The sequence below is a fragment of the Scomber scombrus genome, chromosome 5, assembly GCF_963691925.1.
Source record: "Scomber scombrus chromosome 5, fScoSco1.1, whole genome shotgun sequence".
Taxonomy (NCBI): domain Eukaryota; kingdom Metazoa; phylum Chordata; class Actinopteri; order Scombriformes; family Scombridae; genus Scomber; species Scomber scombrus.
The window spans coordinates 22,996,331-23,010,166 of NC_084974.1; the positions used below are offsets into that span (position 1 = coordinate 22,996,331).

At 45.0% G+C, this 13,836-nt stretch overlaps 1 protein-coding gene across 5 annotated transcripts; it reads right to left on the reverse strand.

The window, feature by feature from the left end:
• Nucleotides 1-52: 52 nt before the first annotated feature.
• Nucleotides 53-11,629, reverse strand: bicra (BRD4 interacting chromatin remodeling complex associated protein). 5 transcript variants are annotated; one of them, XM_062419408.1, is made up of 14 exons: nucleotides 11,588-11,629; nucleotides 9,617-9,662; nucleotides 9,464-9,509; nucleotides 6,531-8,603; nucleotides 6,155-6,343; nucleotides 4,208-4,825; nucleotides 3,360-3,552; nucleotides 3,158-3,255; nucleotides 2,878-3,006; nucleotides 2,733-2,779; nucleotides 2,491-2,639; nucleotides 2,305-2,399; nucleotides 2,100-2,205; nucleotides 53-2,004 (listed from the first exon to the last, which is right to left on the reverse strand). In XM_062419408.1, exons 2-14 carry the CDS (start codon nucleotides 9,655-9,657, stop codon nucleotides 149-151), a joined length of 5,640 nt encoding a protein of 1,879 aa, XP_062275392.1. In that variant the 5' UTR covers nucleotides 9,658-9,662; nucleotides 11,588-11,629; the 3' UTR covers nucleotides 53-148. The 5 variants fall into 5 exon arrangements, with proteins under 5 accessions (XP_062275392.1, XP_062275391.1, XP_062275389.1 ...); XM_062419407.1 differs by having other exon boundaries at nucleotides 2,100-2,202; nucleotides 2,878-3,012; XM_062419405.1 differs by having other exon boundaries at nucleotides 2,878-3,012.
• Between the last annotated feature and the right edge of the window lie 2,207 nt (nucleotides 11,630-13,836).

Below are 13,836 nucleotides of genomic sequence, written 5' to 3' on the forward strand. Positions count from 1 at the left end.
GCTTGGCAAAGTAGTACAGTGATACTGTTTTCACAGTGCCCCCCCCCCCCCCCCCCCCCCCCCCCCCCCCCCCCTCCCAAACCCTCCCCTTCCCCCAAGTCTGTCTCTTAGTTCCCCCGTGTCAGTCCGGCCTGGGGCTGAGGGGCTGTTATCTGCTTTGAGTCTGGGGCACCAGGCTGCCATTGTGGCCACGGCCACCGACCTGAGGGTGCTGGGCCAGGGAGGAGGACGAGGAAGCAGAGGAGGAGGATGGGACTGAGGGTCTGTGGGATGAGGCTGCAGAGCCCCCTGGGCGCTGGCTTTGGTGATGGTGCGGCCTGCTGTTGCCCCCTTTACTGTGCCCGCGGGCAGAGGGCTCCTGCTGCAGGTTGAGGATGCTGTCAATGGCACACTGCAGGTGTTCGTTTAGAGAGTCGTCAGGAGGACTGCCGCTGGAGAAACTGGCGTTATCCATGTCGGGGGAGTCTGACTTGCAGCGTTTGGCTGGAAGCAAAGAGTCTCGTGTTAAGGAGGGCTCTGGAGAGGGGGGCCCAGGGGCGTGCTGGTCCATTCTAAATGTCCCGACTGCCCTCTGTCTGTTTTTTCCTTTTGCCCTCTTGTATTTACTTACATCTGTCTCTTGGTCTGTGTGCTCCTCGCCTCTCCCTTTTGCCCCTTCCCTGTCCATAAGCTGTGGAAGATGATGGTGTTGTGTGGTTTTGATACCGTGGTTAAACACATCGTCCATGTCGTCCAGCCCCTGCACCGCACTCCCTAAACGGCACGTTTCGTGGCTCGACCCCGTGTGAGGATGCAAAGCCTCCCTGCCTCTTTTCTCCACCTTCACGCTGGCTATCACTGTCCGCTCTGAGGGAGAGGATGAGCCCTCGTGCCTGGGGGGTGACAGCGTGGGTCTAGGGTAAGACACGCTCTCGTCTCCTCCCCCTGGGACACCAGGTCTGACCCGGGGACTTATGTTTTCCCGGTAGGTTTTTCGAAGGGGCAGGCGACAGGTGGTCTGTGAGGGAGTGGCAGTGGAGGCGGGATTGTGTTTGACCCCACCCACATCGTGATGATCCAATGTCCCATTCATCTGAGTGGACGAGGAGGAGGAGGAAGCTGAGGAGGTGGACGACGACCAAGTATGAGAGGAAGAGGTAGAGGAAGAAGGGGCAGCATTGGTGGGAACACTACTTCTCAGTGGTGGGTTAGACTGGGTGGTGGCTGTACTGCCTGTTGAGGATGAAGACGCAGTACAAATGGGCGACTGAGTCCGGATGACGGTGGCGGGAGGGGTCGATAAAGGGTAGGACTTTGGGTGCGGTACAGTAGCTTCAGGCTGAGTCTGAGAAATGGACTGGCTGCTCTGCTGAGGTTGAGGTGTGTGCACTGGGTCTAAGGCAGTGTTGTGGACCACTTTGCCGAACCCCGTTTGATCCTGCTTGATTTTCAGCTTCAAGCCGATTCGCCTGCGAGCCTCGTAGGTCTTCATAGGTGGTTTGCTGGTTCGCTGCGGGAGCGCGTCATCGTCGTCGGCCGCTTGAGAGTTGAAGGAAGAGGAGAGAGAGGACAATGCTGCTGGAGTACGACTGAAGGAGGAGCTCTGGCTGACGGGTTCAGACACCTGTCTGGAGGCTGCAGCCTGAGGTGTTGGACAGCTGCTGGACCAGGACACAGACGCTCCACCTCCACCCTGCTTTATTACCAGTTTTGTCGGGGGGAAATGGATGGGGGCAGGGGGAGGCGCCGGAGCAGAAGCAGGAGCAGGGGCAGGGGCAGGGGTAGGGGTAGGGGCAGGGGCAGGGGCAGGGGCAGTGGTGGGAGTAGGAGGAGGAGGAGGATTTGGGGTAATGCTTGGAAGAGGGGCTGGGGCAGGAACTGCTGGTTCTGGAGCAGGGCCAGCGAGGGCGGCGGCAGCAAGGGCAGCTGCTACACCCCCAGTTACTGAGGTGGGATCAGAAGAAGGTGATTTCTGTTGTGATGAAATTACACTCTCCAACATCCGAGCGTTTGCCATAAACTCCTCTGCAAATAAATAAATAAAATATCATTAGCATACACATAATTTAGATCAAGAAAACCAAAAAACTGATGTATGACCACAGATTGGGGTTGAGTACCTGGTCTCTCCTTGGCCAAAATCCTGTCCTGACTTAATGCAATCTTCTCCTCCTGAATGAACATCCGGTCGATCATCACCATCTCAGCCGAAGGGCCCATTCTCTGCTCAGGTTCAAACACCGAAAGCCATCAGTTCAATATCAATCCAGGGCAAAGGGGGCAAAAATAAGACATATAGTGAGGACACTGGTTTATAAAACTTACCTTTGACTCTGTAAAGAGCAGGTAGCGGTATTTATCCAGCATGGCCTGGGTCCTTTTCAGCAGCTGGCAGGAGACCTTCTCAAATTCATCATCCACTGTGAAACAAAAAGAACCAAAATGTTCATGAAGATTAAGAAAAATTTGGGGGGAAAAAGAATAAAACTGCTGCACGGAAGAGTTCATCACCTCTTTGATAGTCTTGAGAAGAGTTGGCAGTTCCCTGGTAGAGATGGTAAGGCAGCAGTCTGTGCAGTGTGTCCTCAACAGAGTGAAAAGGAGCACTGTAGTTTGGGTGGAGCACGGAACCTTGCTGTTTCCTCAGCTGTTCTAGCATCCTGCAGTGAGGAATGCATAAGAAAATAACATTTACAAAAAAACTGCATTAAGAGACACTAAAAATAAGTAATTCACACGTCTGTGGCACACACCTTGCTTCTTTGCTGGGCTCTGCACTGAAAGGCATCTTCATTGTTGTCTGTGATGTGAGCAAACAGATGAAAACGAGTGATTTAAACATTCAGGCTGGAGCTTAAACATTGGAGGCAGCTTTGAAGGACCTCACTATGTCTTTACCTGAGTTTGTACAGGAGCAGGGGGCTGAGGAGCAGGCATTTGAGTCAGACTAGTTCCTAAAACCTGTATCTGCATCCCACCTTTCCCCAGAGTCATCCCTCCAACTGAGCTGATCACTCCTGGCTTTGGCTGAACCTCAAGGGGGGAATTAAAAAGGTTAGAAACTGACAAAATAAAAAACTATCTCTACGAAATTCAGGATTAAATGATGGGAAATAACAGAACACATAATAACCACCATCTATGTCATCTGAGTAACTGGCTTTGTGATGTTGCCTACCTGTGCAGGCTGGGTAAGGCTGGCAGGAGTGACAGTCTGATTCACCATTGCTCCAGCTGGCCCTTGGGCTCCTGAGAATACCTTTAAGTCACTTGAGGCTAAAATAAGAGGAAACAAATGATTACAAAAAGGGGGAAATACTTACACGTGTGTGTTCAGAGTCCTGCTGTTTTGCATCGTTAAGTGGTTAATGATATCAAACCTGTAGCAGGAGTTTTGACGAGCACCGACGTCGGCTGCAGCACTGAGGGAAGCTGAGCAGGTGTGCCAGCGCTGGCCGATGATGTTATCACCACTTTGTCGACAGGCACGTCTTGCTGGGAGCTGAACTGACTGGTTGCTTGAGGCAGAGGCTGAGCAGACTGCTTGGCCTGCAGCAGAATGTTCTGTTGGACCTGAACACACATCAGGACGCTTTAATTACATTTTTTTGTACATAAGAAATTCTGAATAGTATAATTGGGTTTCCTGGAGCCTACTCCCGACTACTGATAAGCTGATTAACCAATCCAATCACCAACTGTTTTACAGGGATTAAAAGCAAGAAAAGATGTGAAAGCCTGAAAAGTTGTCGAGGAAGAAATGTGTACGATGTATTGAATTAAGTGTTATATGAATTTAAAACTGCTTTATGATTGAAACCTGGAGCAGTGCCTGAGAACTTCAACCCCTGTGTTTTATGATGAATTTTTACACAAACGTTCTACAACACTGAAACCGAACAAATGCATAATGAGTATTCTTACCTACTGCCAGTGATAACATATAAAATTATTTTGCCCTCTTTACAATGTATTCAACTTATTATAATAAACTGAGTTGAATGGTGGGACAACTTTACAACCACACACATGCATCCCAGGTATATATTCAACAACAGTATGGTATTTATCAGATTAAGAAAACACTATTAATATTGTATTGAATGCTGCAAACCACACGGGTAAAAACTGGAGTCAAAAGTTGCATGTGAATACACAAAATTGCTTCATTCGCAAAATCTATAATACAATTTAATTAAGAAAAGTTTATGGTGAACTGGGACTATACCTGGTGCAGCTTATCCAGCAGCTGTTTCTGCTGAGGTGAGGGCTGGGTGATGGTTGACAGGGTCTGAATTTGCGCTCCTACTAATTGCAGGTGGTGCTGCTGCTCTGCCGTCAGGCCCTGGAGGGGAACCTGGGCTTTCACCACAGCGCTGGCAGAGGTGCTAACAGGCAGCGCAGTGAATTGGTGCTGTACAGGCGGTGCAGGAGGAGGCTTGGGCGACTGGGAGGACATAGGAGGTTGTTCTTGTTGGTAGGGGGCCGGCTGAGAGGCGGGCCGGGGCTGTGACTGAAGCTGAACTTGAATGTGGGTCTGTTGGGGCTGCGCCTGCTGCGCAGCTGGTTGGGGGGACTCTGCGATTTGGTTGTGGACTATAAAGAGCTGCGGGTGAGACGAGGGTGTGCATGAGCGGGAAGGAGTTTGAGACTGCGGCTGAGGCTGAGAGGGAGGACGCGACTGCTGCTGATTGTGTGGTGACTGGATCTGCTGGCTCAGAGTAAGAGGAGACTGGGAAGGCTGGGGGCTGACTGCCACTGGGGGGGCAGTGGCATGACTGGTCAAGGCCGGTGAGGGGGACATGCCCTGGATCTTCAGGGGCTGCTGATGTCCACTGGAGGGTACCTGAGGAAGTGGAATTAAAATATACTGATATGCTTATGTGATTCAGGGATGCAAACAGTATTTTAACACAGTAAAAAAAAAAATCGGGACATCAAGCACAAAAATCACATATGCTAAAAAAATCTGCATGCAGACAATATATAATAAAAATGATTCTGGTGCAAGGTTTGAGATTTGACAGTAGATACAAAATAGGGCTGGGCGACACAGTCTTAAGTTTCTTAATATCAATATTTATCATGATATGGCAAATATATCTAAGACTATGTGTAATAATGTATTTATATGTTGGTGTTTAATCACAATTAGTTTGCAATTTTGTCATTTACACAATAAAATTTAGAAAATAATAATCATATAACAATACAACTCAATTCAATATATGACAATATTTAATTCGCCCAACCCCAAAAACAAATCTACAATAATACTAAACAGTACAAAAGCAAAGTATTAGACTTTGAAACTCTAGTAGATGCTTAAGTAAAAGTAGTAAGAAGCTCAATGAATTTCTCTAGTGCTCGAGGAGAATTACACATATTAGGGAGTAATGATCATTTTGGTGAGCTAAAAAGAAAAAACAGTTGACGAAAAGCAAGAAGTCAAGATGCGCTGGCCTGTGATTGTCAAGTAAAAGGGTGATCTAAAAACTTCAGGTATGGGGGTCAGCGGAGCATGTAACTTCGGTTTGGGGTTGTTACACTGCTCAGACTAGGGGTTAAAAAAGTGGGCAGGGTGGTGATGGCACATAAGAGACTAAAATGAGAAGTGCATGATTGTGAGGTGTGGATTGATCGATCAGTCATTGGTCAGTAATGCAGCAGATGAAGGTGAGCTGACTGAATTTGATTGATAACAGTGTTAGTGAGGAGATTAATAGGGTGTGCTTGGCAATTATGCATGACCATGGTTTTTATTTCTGTTACTATAAACACAGAATGGATGAAAAACATACCAAGTTAGTTTAAAAATTAACTTTAGTTAGAAAAAGTAAGAACTGGAATTTGATTAACAATGATAAATTACATGAGGGTGCATACAGCTAATTATTATAACAGCACAATGGTTGACACTTGATTTATATGGATAAATTAAGTGATCATGCCTTTACCTACAACAAAGCAATGTTAGAAACACACATAAGCTGCAAGCAAATGAGTAATGTTTGCGCTTGGGAATTGCATAGCAACTGTGAGAGCGATGGAAGCAATGACTAATGCAGAAGAGGACTACAGAGCAGTGATGGGGAAAGGTTAGGTACCCTAACGTTGTGGCGGCAGCAGCAGCAGCAACAAGTGGGTGGGGCTTAACATAAAGGGGCATTTCTACCTGCTTTACCACTGCTGTCATGTGGGAGAGGCCAGGGGAAGGGCTGTGGCTCTGACCCACCCAAGAGTCACTTAATTGGCTGTCATGGACAGCGGGGGCTGGAGTAGTGATGTTGTTGCTGCTGACGATTACAGACGCTGGTACGCCCACAGAGGGGGTTGACTCATTCTCTGTTTGGTGGTGCTGCTCCTGATAGGAGTACATTTACCATTTCAGGACGAGGAAGGGAAGGAGGAGGAGGATTGGAGGAGAGGGGGAGTAAAATAGTAAACCAAAAAGGTCAGACCATAATATCACTCCGTGCATGTTATTTATGTTTTTAAGACAATGTTAACTGTACACAATTAAAGCAAACATGCAAGAGTGCAACACTGACCTGTTGCAGAAACATCTGCAGAGACTCCTGGCTCAGGATCATGCTTGAGTTGGTGAACAGTAACCTCCCTGGACTGTGCTGAGCCTGAGGGGGGACCAGCCCCACTGCTGTCACAGAGGAAGAGGTGGACACAGACATGGACGGAGAAGAGACGGGTACTGTGGTAGCCGTGGACACAGAGGAAGTCGGTTGCATGGCGAGGATAGAGGACTGCGGGACATGCTGCTGAGTGGGATGAGCAGCCTGATCTGTGGAGCTTCCTAGCACAGTAACACACTCTCCAGGCTGGCCTTGAGCCATGGTCGCTGCTCCGGTGCTGCTGCTGCTAGGGACTCCACCTGGCTGGGGTTGCAGGGCTGGCTGAAGGCTGACCGCGGGGCTCAACCCCTCCACTTGACTCAGCATGGTCAGGGAGTTCTGTATTGGCATGCCCTGTATGACTGTCTGGGCATGACCTGAGACCGTGTGGGTCTGTGTCTGGCTTTGACTCTGAGCCAATGAGACAGGCATCTGAAAGAGGGTGGGTGTGCCCATCTGCCCAGACTGGAGCTGGATGGGTCCAGAGAGGATGTGGGCCCCGGGATGACCCTGTGAAGTCAACACCTGGCCCAAGTTGATGTTCTGGTTAGCAGTTAAAATCTGGTTTGCAATGAGCTGTCCACCAGGACCCTGACTCGTTATGATGTGGCCCCCGGGGTGCTGGGTCAGAATCTGCCCACCTGCCTGTAACTGTGGTAGGAGAAACTGGTGGTTCTGACCTTGTAGAACTGTCTGAGAGGGAATAACGATGCTGCCTGATTGGTTTAATAAATGTACGCTGAGGGGCTTGCCAGATTGTTGTGCACCTTGTTGCTTGAACAGCGTTTGTTGAAACTGAGGACCTTGTGTTGTGGCTTGAGTACTCAGGACAACGTTTGAGCCTGGTTTTCCAGTCAGGAAGGCTACATTCTGGGCAGCAGAAACTGGAATTTGCTGCAGCCCTAGAGCCTTGTGGGCATCGTTTTGCAGGGGTTGGGGCGCTGGCTGTGGCTGTTGTGGCTGTTGTTGCTGTTTGAACAGTTTCGGTTGGATGGCTCCCCCCTGAGGGGGTTTAGGCTGAATGGGTGTTGGTGTGCGCTGAATGATCACGTTCTGCATGATTTGGCCTTGAGTTTGCGACTGGGGTCCAATTCCTGAACTTAGAGGGGAGCTTCCAAAGCCCACAAGTCCAGAAGGAGCAGTCATTGTAACGCCACTGCTGCTGTTTGTGCTGCTAACACAAACAGCCGGTCCATTTAAAGCTGGAGATCCCAAAGTGGCTTTGTTACCTTGGATCAGAAGTCCACCTCCTGTGCCTCCAAGCCCTGCCTGAGAACCAGCACCTGATACCTCTGGCCCAGACTGGTGCAGCTGGTAACCACCCATAGCTTTAGCCAGGATTGGCTGCCCAGACTGATTGATAGTCATGACTGTGGGCTGACCCACAACCTGAATCTGTCCGATACCCAAATGTCCAGACTGACTCCCGTTAGGAAGAGCTTGGAGACTTGAAATGGGTTGAAGCGTTACATTTCCCAGGCCTACAGGCTGCATAAATGGCTGAACGCTAATTGCCTTGTTCATGACCTGGGGTTGGAGCTGGAGGCCTTGCTGAGCAAGCACTGACCCTAGCATGTCAGCCGTGGCATTGGGAGGAGTAGCAGTGGTGCTTTGGGCTGACCCAGAGTAAATCGCTGCTGCTCCCCCAACACCTATGCCTACACCGACAGCAGCGCCTCCAGCCCCAGAGAGGCTGGCATCAGGTAGTGTCTGAACCACCTGCGTAAGGCCTGGAATCCCAAAGGAGCCCAGGTCCAGCTCAGCCTCTGCCTCTTGTAAGCTTTGCTCTGTGATGTTGGCTTCGGCCAAGCTCTGCTGCAGGATGTCACATGGCTCGTGATTTGTCCCAATGCCATTGCTCCCACCTTCACCACCCGGGGATCCACCCAAGATGTCATCATCCTCCAGGAAGTCCAGGTCAACACTGACTCTGGGCAGGCCTGCTGGCTCATTGGCCGATAGCTGGACTGCAGGCTGGACCTCTGGAACATGGCCCTTAAAGGAAAAGTTGTAAGAAAAGAGAGAAGTGAAAAAAGGTGATGGATGGATTTTGATGAGTAGATGTGATGAAGAGAAGCATAACTGAGGCAATACAGAAATGCAGACATGAAAACCCCACAAAAAAACCTACTGTCTCATCGCGGCAAATCAAAGCTTGGAAAGTGTAGATGTGTTAGTGGAAGGGGGAGGGGGTACTTGGACATGCATGCTACATAGATGGGTAGAAAACAGGAGGAAGAGGATTGGGGGATTTTACTCACCCCAGTGGTAGAGAAGAACGAGCTGGAGGGGTCACTCGAACCATCCAAAAGGTCGTCAGTGTCCAACTATAGACACACCCACCCAGGATAGGACAGACAGAAACCAAAGGCACCCAAACCAGCAGGCAAAAGCCACCAGGACAGAAAAACAAACAGACCATCAAACAGAGGAGGAGGGCAAGGAAAGGACAGAACATAGACCAGAGAACCCAGATTGTAAAGAACCAGTGAAAAGATACGGGACAGAGGGGCAAAATGATAGGAGTAACACAGAGTTGGGAAGCGTTAGTATTAGCATTTCTCATTTTGTGAAATAGCCCAATTAAAAAGGAAGGCAGGCTGAAACCATACATAGTGCACTCAAAAAGCAAAGACAACCACCGAGCAGAGAAAGCAGTAAAAAAAGGGGTAAATGAAAGCAGTGAGGGACGTGGGTTGCAAGGTGCATCAAGGTGTAGCCTGAAAGTACGGAGTCACACGAGCCCCAAAACTAAAATATGCGCCAATTAAGTCTCCCAATCAAATTAATTATAGAAAACCTTTTTGTGTACCCCCACAGATTATTTTACTTTTTTTTCTCCATCTTATACTCACATGGGTCTCAGATCCATGAAGAAAGTCATTGAGAGCTTCTGGGTCACTGCAAGGAGAAAACAATGTGATTCAAACCAGTAAATGACAAAAGAGATGAGTGAACGGTTTGTTATGATATCAAACTGTCCTCACACCGTGTTTCCAGTCACTTACCAAATTACATCTAGAAGGCACCTGCCGTCTTCATCATCCATGACAACTGTTAAAAGATGAAAAAGGTTTGAAGTCAACCAACTGTGATTTGTTTTATTATGAATACACTAACAAAAAAATGACCCCTCCCCCAGAGTAATATTTCCAATTATGTGTGTACGCTGTTATACGGTTATTACAACATCCTAATGTGTGATAGTTTAGCTCCATATTAATAGCGTAGTTATTTAATGGCACAGTGAAGTTTAAGTGTTAAATTATAGCTTTATTTTGACAAGTTATCCAAAATCTGATGATGAACTACAAAACTTTCATGCCGCTTTTTCTCCAGCTTCAAGTGCCTCTGAATGGCAATAATTGATGTCATATGATAATATATTATATAGACAAAAACTTAATATGACACTTTTATAAAAATGTAAATTCTTTCAGGAAAGCTCTGCACAATAGTATTAGGACTCATTTACAGCATGGATAGTTCATGTTAAGTCTGTATTACACACTATTCAACACTACCTCAGAACTACAAAAAAAAAAAAAAAAAACTTGTTCTCTTTTCCAGTTTTTGACATTTTCAACATATCAGAGGACTTAACTAACTATGCTTGATCATAAATATTTACTCTCGCATATTTACATTGTTGCTTATCTTTAACATGAGTAATTAAAACAGTTAGGAGTTCTTTGAAAGTGTTAAAAAACAGTTACTTTGGTTAATAGCTAGTTACATATCAGGGAATTTAGTTAAAATTAAATAAATGCATCTCACAACCCCTGTATTTCCCACATTCAGACTGTGACTAAAATCTTGAAACATTACATCATCGATTACTGTCAGAGCTTTCTGTAGATCTTGTGAGAATAAAGCAAAGCAGAGTCTTACAGAGTTGCCCCTGATTAACTTTCTAAACATTCATGTTAATACCTAAAAGTAAGACATCTGAGTTTACTAAATTACCAAATATAAGTTTCACATTTTTAGCACAAAACCCATCTTCATTAATGGTTGTAACATGGCTTGTTTACATATAACCACACAGCAACATGAAAAAAACCCTCTCCTGTTAAGAGACTCATCAAGACACTCAACAAACTGAAAAAAAGCGCGGTTTTCACACAGCCTGTAAAGATACCAGAGTGCGGTCTCTCGCTCTATTTACAAGTATCAACATCGGAGCATCGCACTTCCAGTTTCACAAACACAATTAACCGAAAATGTCCCTGCAGACAACAGACCGAGCTTATGAAGCCAGCGTATCCACGGCTGCCGCTCTACAAAGGCAGCGGATCGTAGCCATTACTCGGTGAGAGCAGAGCCAGTGCGCAGGATATGAATGGAGAGACACTGCAAGCGGCTGGGCTACATGCTAGCTAGTGTTTTCTAGGAGCTTTGCGTGCATATTTAGCCAATTCGATACAATCACAGCAATTAACACGCACACGACTGTCTAAAGACTCTTAAGTTGTTAAAAAGTTTGATCCCAACAACCCGTTTCACCTCTATTTCCAGCATTTTTTATGCACTTAGATTGAATTTCGTTAGCCTAGCTGGCTAGCCTGCTTAGCCAACCAGCTATCAACAATATTCTGACGTACAGCTAGCTTGAGCCTTTGACATTCAAAACAAACCACCGATACACACAATTTTAACACTGTTAACGTGCGTCGGGGCCTCGATTCAACAAAGACGTGGCGTAATTGTTTGCTTAGGAGTGTGAACGCAATTGCGTAGCGAGCTATCTGTCTCTCCTTGCAAGCAAAATATGAGTTAATGTTGGAATAGTCTTGGATGAAGGGGGGTATGCTTGGGAATTCGGTAGAAAATGAGCGTGTTCGCCGGCTCGTGCAGTAGCGCCGGGTTCCGAACGCGGCGGCCGTGCAGTTCGCGGTTCGTGTGCAGAACGCAAATGTTGCAGCTTTGTTACAGTTATTCGAATTAATGGAGAAATCGCTACATTGTAACAAACTCACCCGAGACGATAGAGGTGCAGGCAGCGCGGGGTCTCCAGGACAGCCTCGCACGGGCTGCTGTACAGGACCCAACTACAGCCAGGAAACAGGGGACTTCCGTTTTTGCCTGATTGAAATCTGTGCTTCGTCAGTGTGCTATCCTGATTCTCCGTAACCGTGTTTCCTGAATGTTACAACGACTACAAAAAAATTAATAGCACTTGTTTTTATATGCAAATTGACTTAAACTTCTTGTTGTATTCCCGTTGATCGTGCTACTTTTGTCCTCCCGGCTCAAAATTGACCCGGTTTGGTTTGACTGTTTATAAAGCTTAAGGTATAAATTATCACCCTGTTCTGTGTTAGACCTCTTTAGCAAACTTCATTCCAACTTACTAACACAGGTTTCAAACATATGTTTTTGGAATTTATGGTCAATAGCCTCATTTAAATGAAACTATACCTCATTTTCAGAGTTGGGAAAGTTGTAATAGGTTACAGTTTACTAGTTAAAATAAGTAATGTAACTATTTCAAATACTTAATCAAAGTAATGTAACTTATTACATTTGATTACTTTTCTAATTTTCTAACTAACGTTTTCAGCTGTGGGTAAGTGTATCCATTAAGCACCAAATCTAAGTTCAGGTGTTTTTCATGGATACTGACATGATTTATAAGGGAGATCATTTCTTATAAAGCAAGATTTATCTCTCATTTGAAAATGTATTCATTAGTTCATGTAGATTTTGGAATATAAAATAATTTTTTTTTTAATCAAAATTCTGGCATGAGCTTAATTGACACTACACTATTTAAGCCCATATTATGAAATTGAAAATTACACACCTTTTGATGCATACCATATTCTAATAAACAAGGATAACCTCTCAAATAAATATCTGATGTGGTATATCATCATAATTATGGGTAAATATCACATTTATTTCATGTAAATGGAAAAATCTGAATCCCTCACTAACCTGCTTTGGTCAATAGGGATTCACATTTCCTGTAAAATATTTTCTTAAAAGATTTAAGAATGATATTAATGTTGCAAGTAATAATAATTACCAAGGTAAGCTTAATCAAGTTTGGTCTATTCCTGGAATTTGTTTTTGTTGCTGCATATCGAGGAAGCGCCTCAATTACTTTGGCATTGTTATTTAACTAAACGACCATGGCGAAAGTTTTCTAAATTTATTAATGTTACATTTATGTCTGATTTTGCTTCATTGTATAAACACAGCATGTTTGGGTTTTTTAAGTTGTTAAAATGCATAAAGTCCCACTCCCCCAAAACTGTGTTCTGCTTCTAGCTTTTCTACAGTTATAATGAGCTCCAATGAGCACAATGTTTTATGTGCAGAGTTTGACACCAGAAGGATGTTCTCACATTCATCTGCTGTAAGTGAAAAGTTTCTCTGTGCTCAAATGAAAATCTGTTTGTATGAGGTGGGCCTAGAAGCCTAATGTGGGGCAAATATGTTCAATGCTAATCCTGTCCCAATAGTCAACCTACACTAATGCAATGTGGGAGTTTAATTCATTGAGTGCACAAACTCCAGTGGCTAATGCGGATATTTATCTTCATCATGGTTTCAATCATTTTAATGTTGATCAGAGAGAAAAGTGTATGACTTCTCTGATGTTTAAAAAGATACACAATAGCCTCCATCATGTAAATTATCCACACACAAATTGTTTTTTGGAATATTTTCACACCACTGTAATGCACACTGGGAAGTGAATTCAAATAATCCAACACTGTGTCTCAACAATTTAATCTGAAGAGAGGAGGAAACATGGTGAGAAGGAGAAGTATTTGTACCTGTGGCAGTGCATGTTAGTGTGTCTTTGTATGTAATGTGTGTTTGTGTTTATGAGATAAATGCAGCTTTGAATTGTGAATGACACCTGGAGGTTAGAGGTGACTAACAGTTAAAAGTGCAGAAGGAGACATCATGCGTCCAGCAGTCAAACTTCATAAATGAACAATATTTGCATATTACCATTTCTGAATTATTAATGAGGGAGAACGAGTAGATGTAATTTTAAGGATTTTAACAAGATAATTGAACTTTTGTGGTGAAAAAACATATCAGACACAAATTATTATACAGTATTTTATATACAGTACATCTTAAAACTTTTTTTGAGGAAATCTTTAAAATCACATCTCTCTCTTTCTCTCTTTCTCTAATCAAAATTATTCCGTGAATACAAAGAAACAAAGATAGCCATAGGTATTAAAAAGTTCTAGTATGAAGA

What these genes read in the sequence shown, in the direction of transcription:
- bicra (XM_062419405.1), bottom strand. Translation starts at nt 9,657, where the DNA reads ATGGATGATGAAGACGGCAGGTGCCTTCTAGATGTAATTTG. An exon ending in CGTCAAAACTCCTGCTACAG is followed by an intron (nt 3,256 to 3,359) that starts GTTTGATATCAT and finishes CTCTTATTTTAG; the next exon opens with CCTCAAGTGACTTAAAGGTA. An exon ending in TTCTCAAGACTATCAAAGAG is followed by an intron (nt 2,400 to 2,490) that starts GTGATGAACTCT and finishes TTTGTTTCACAG; the next exon opens with TGGATGATGAATTTGAGAAG.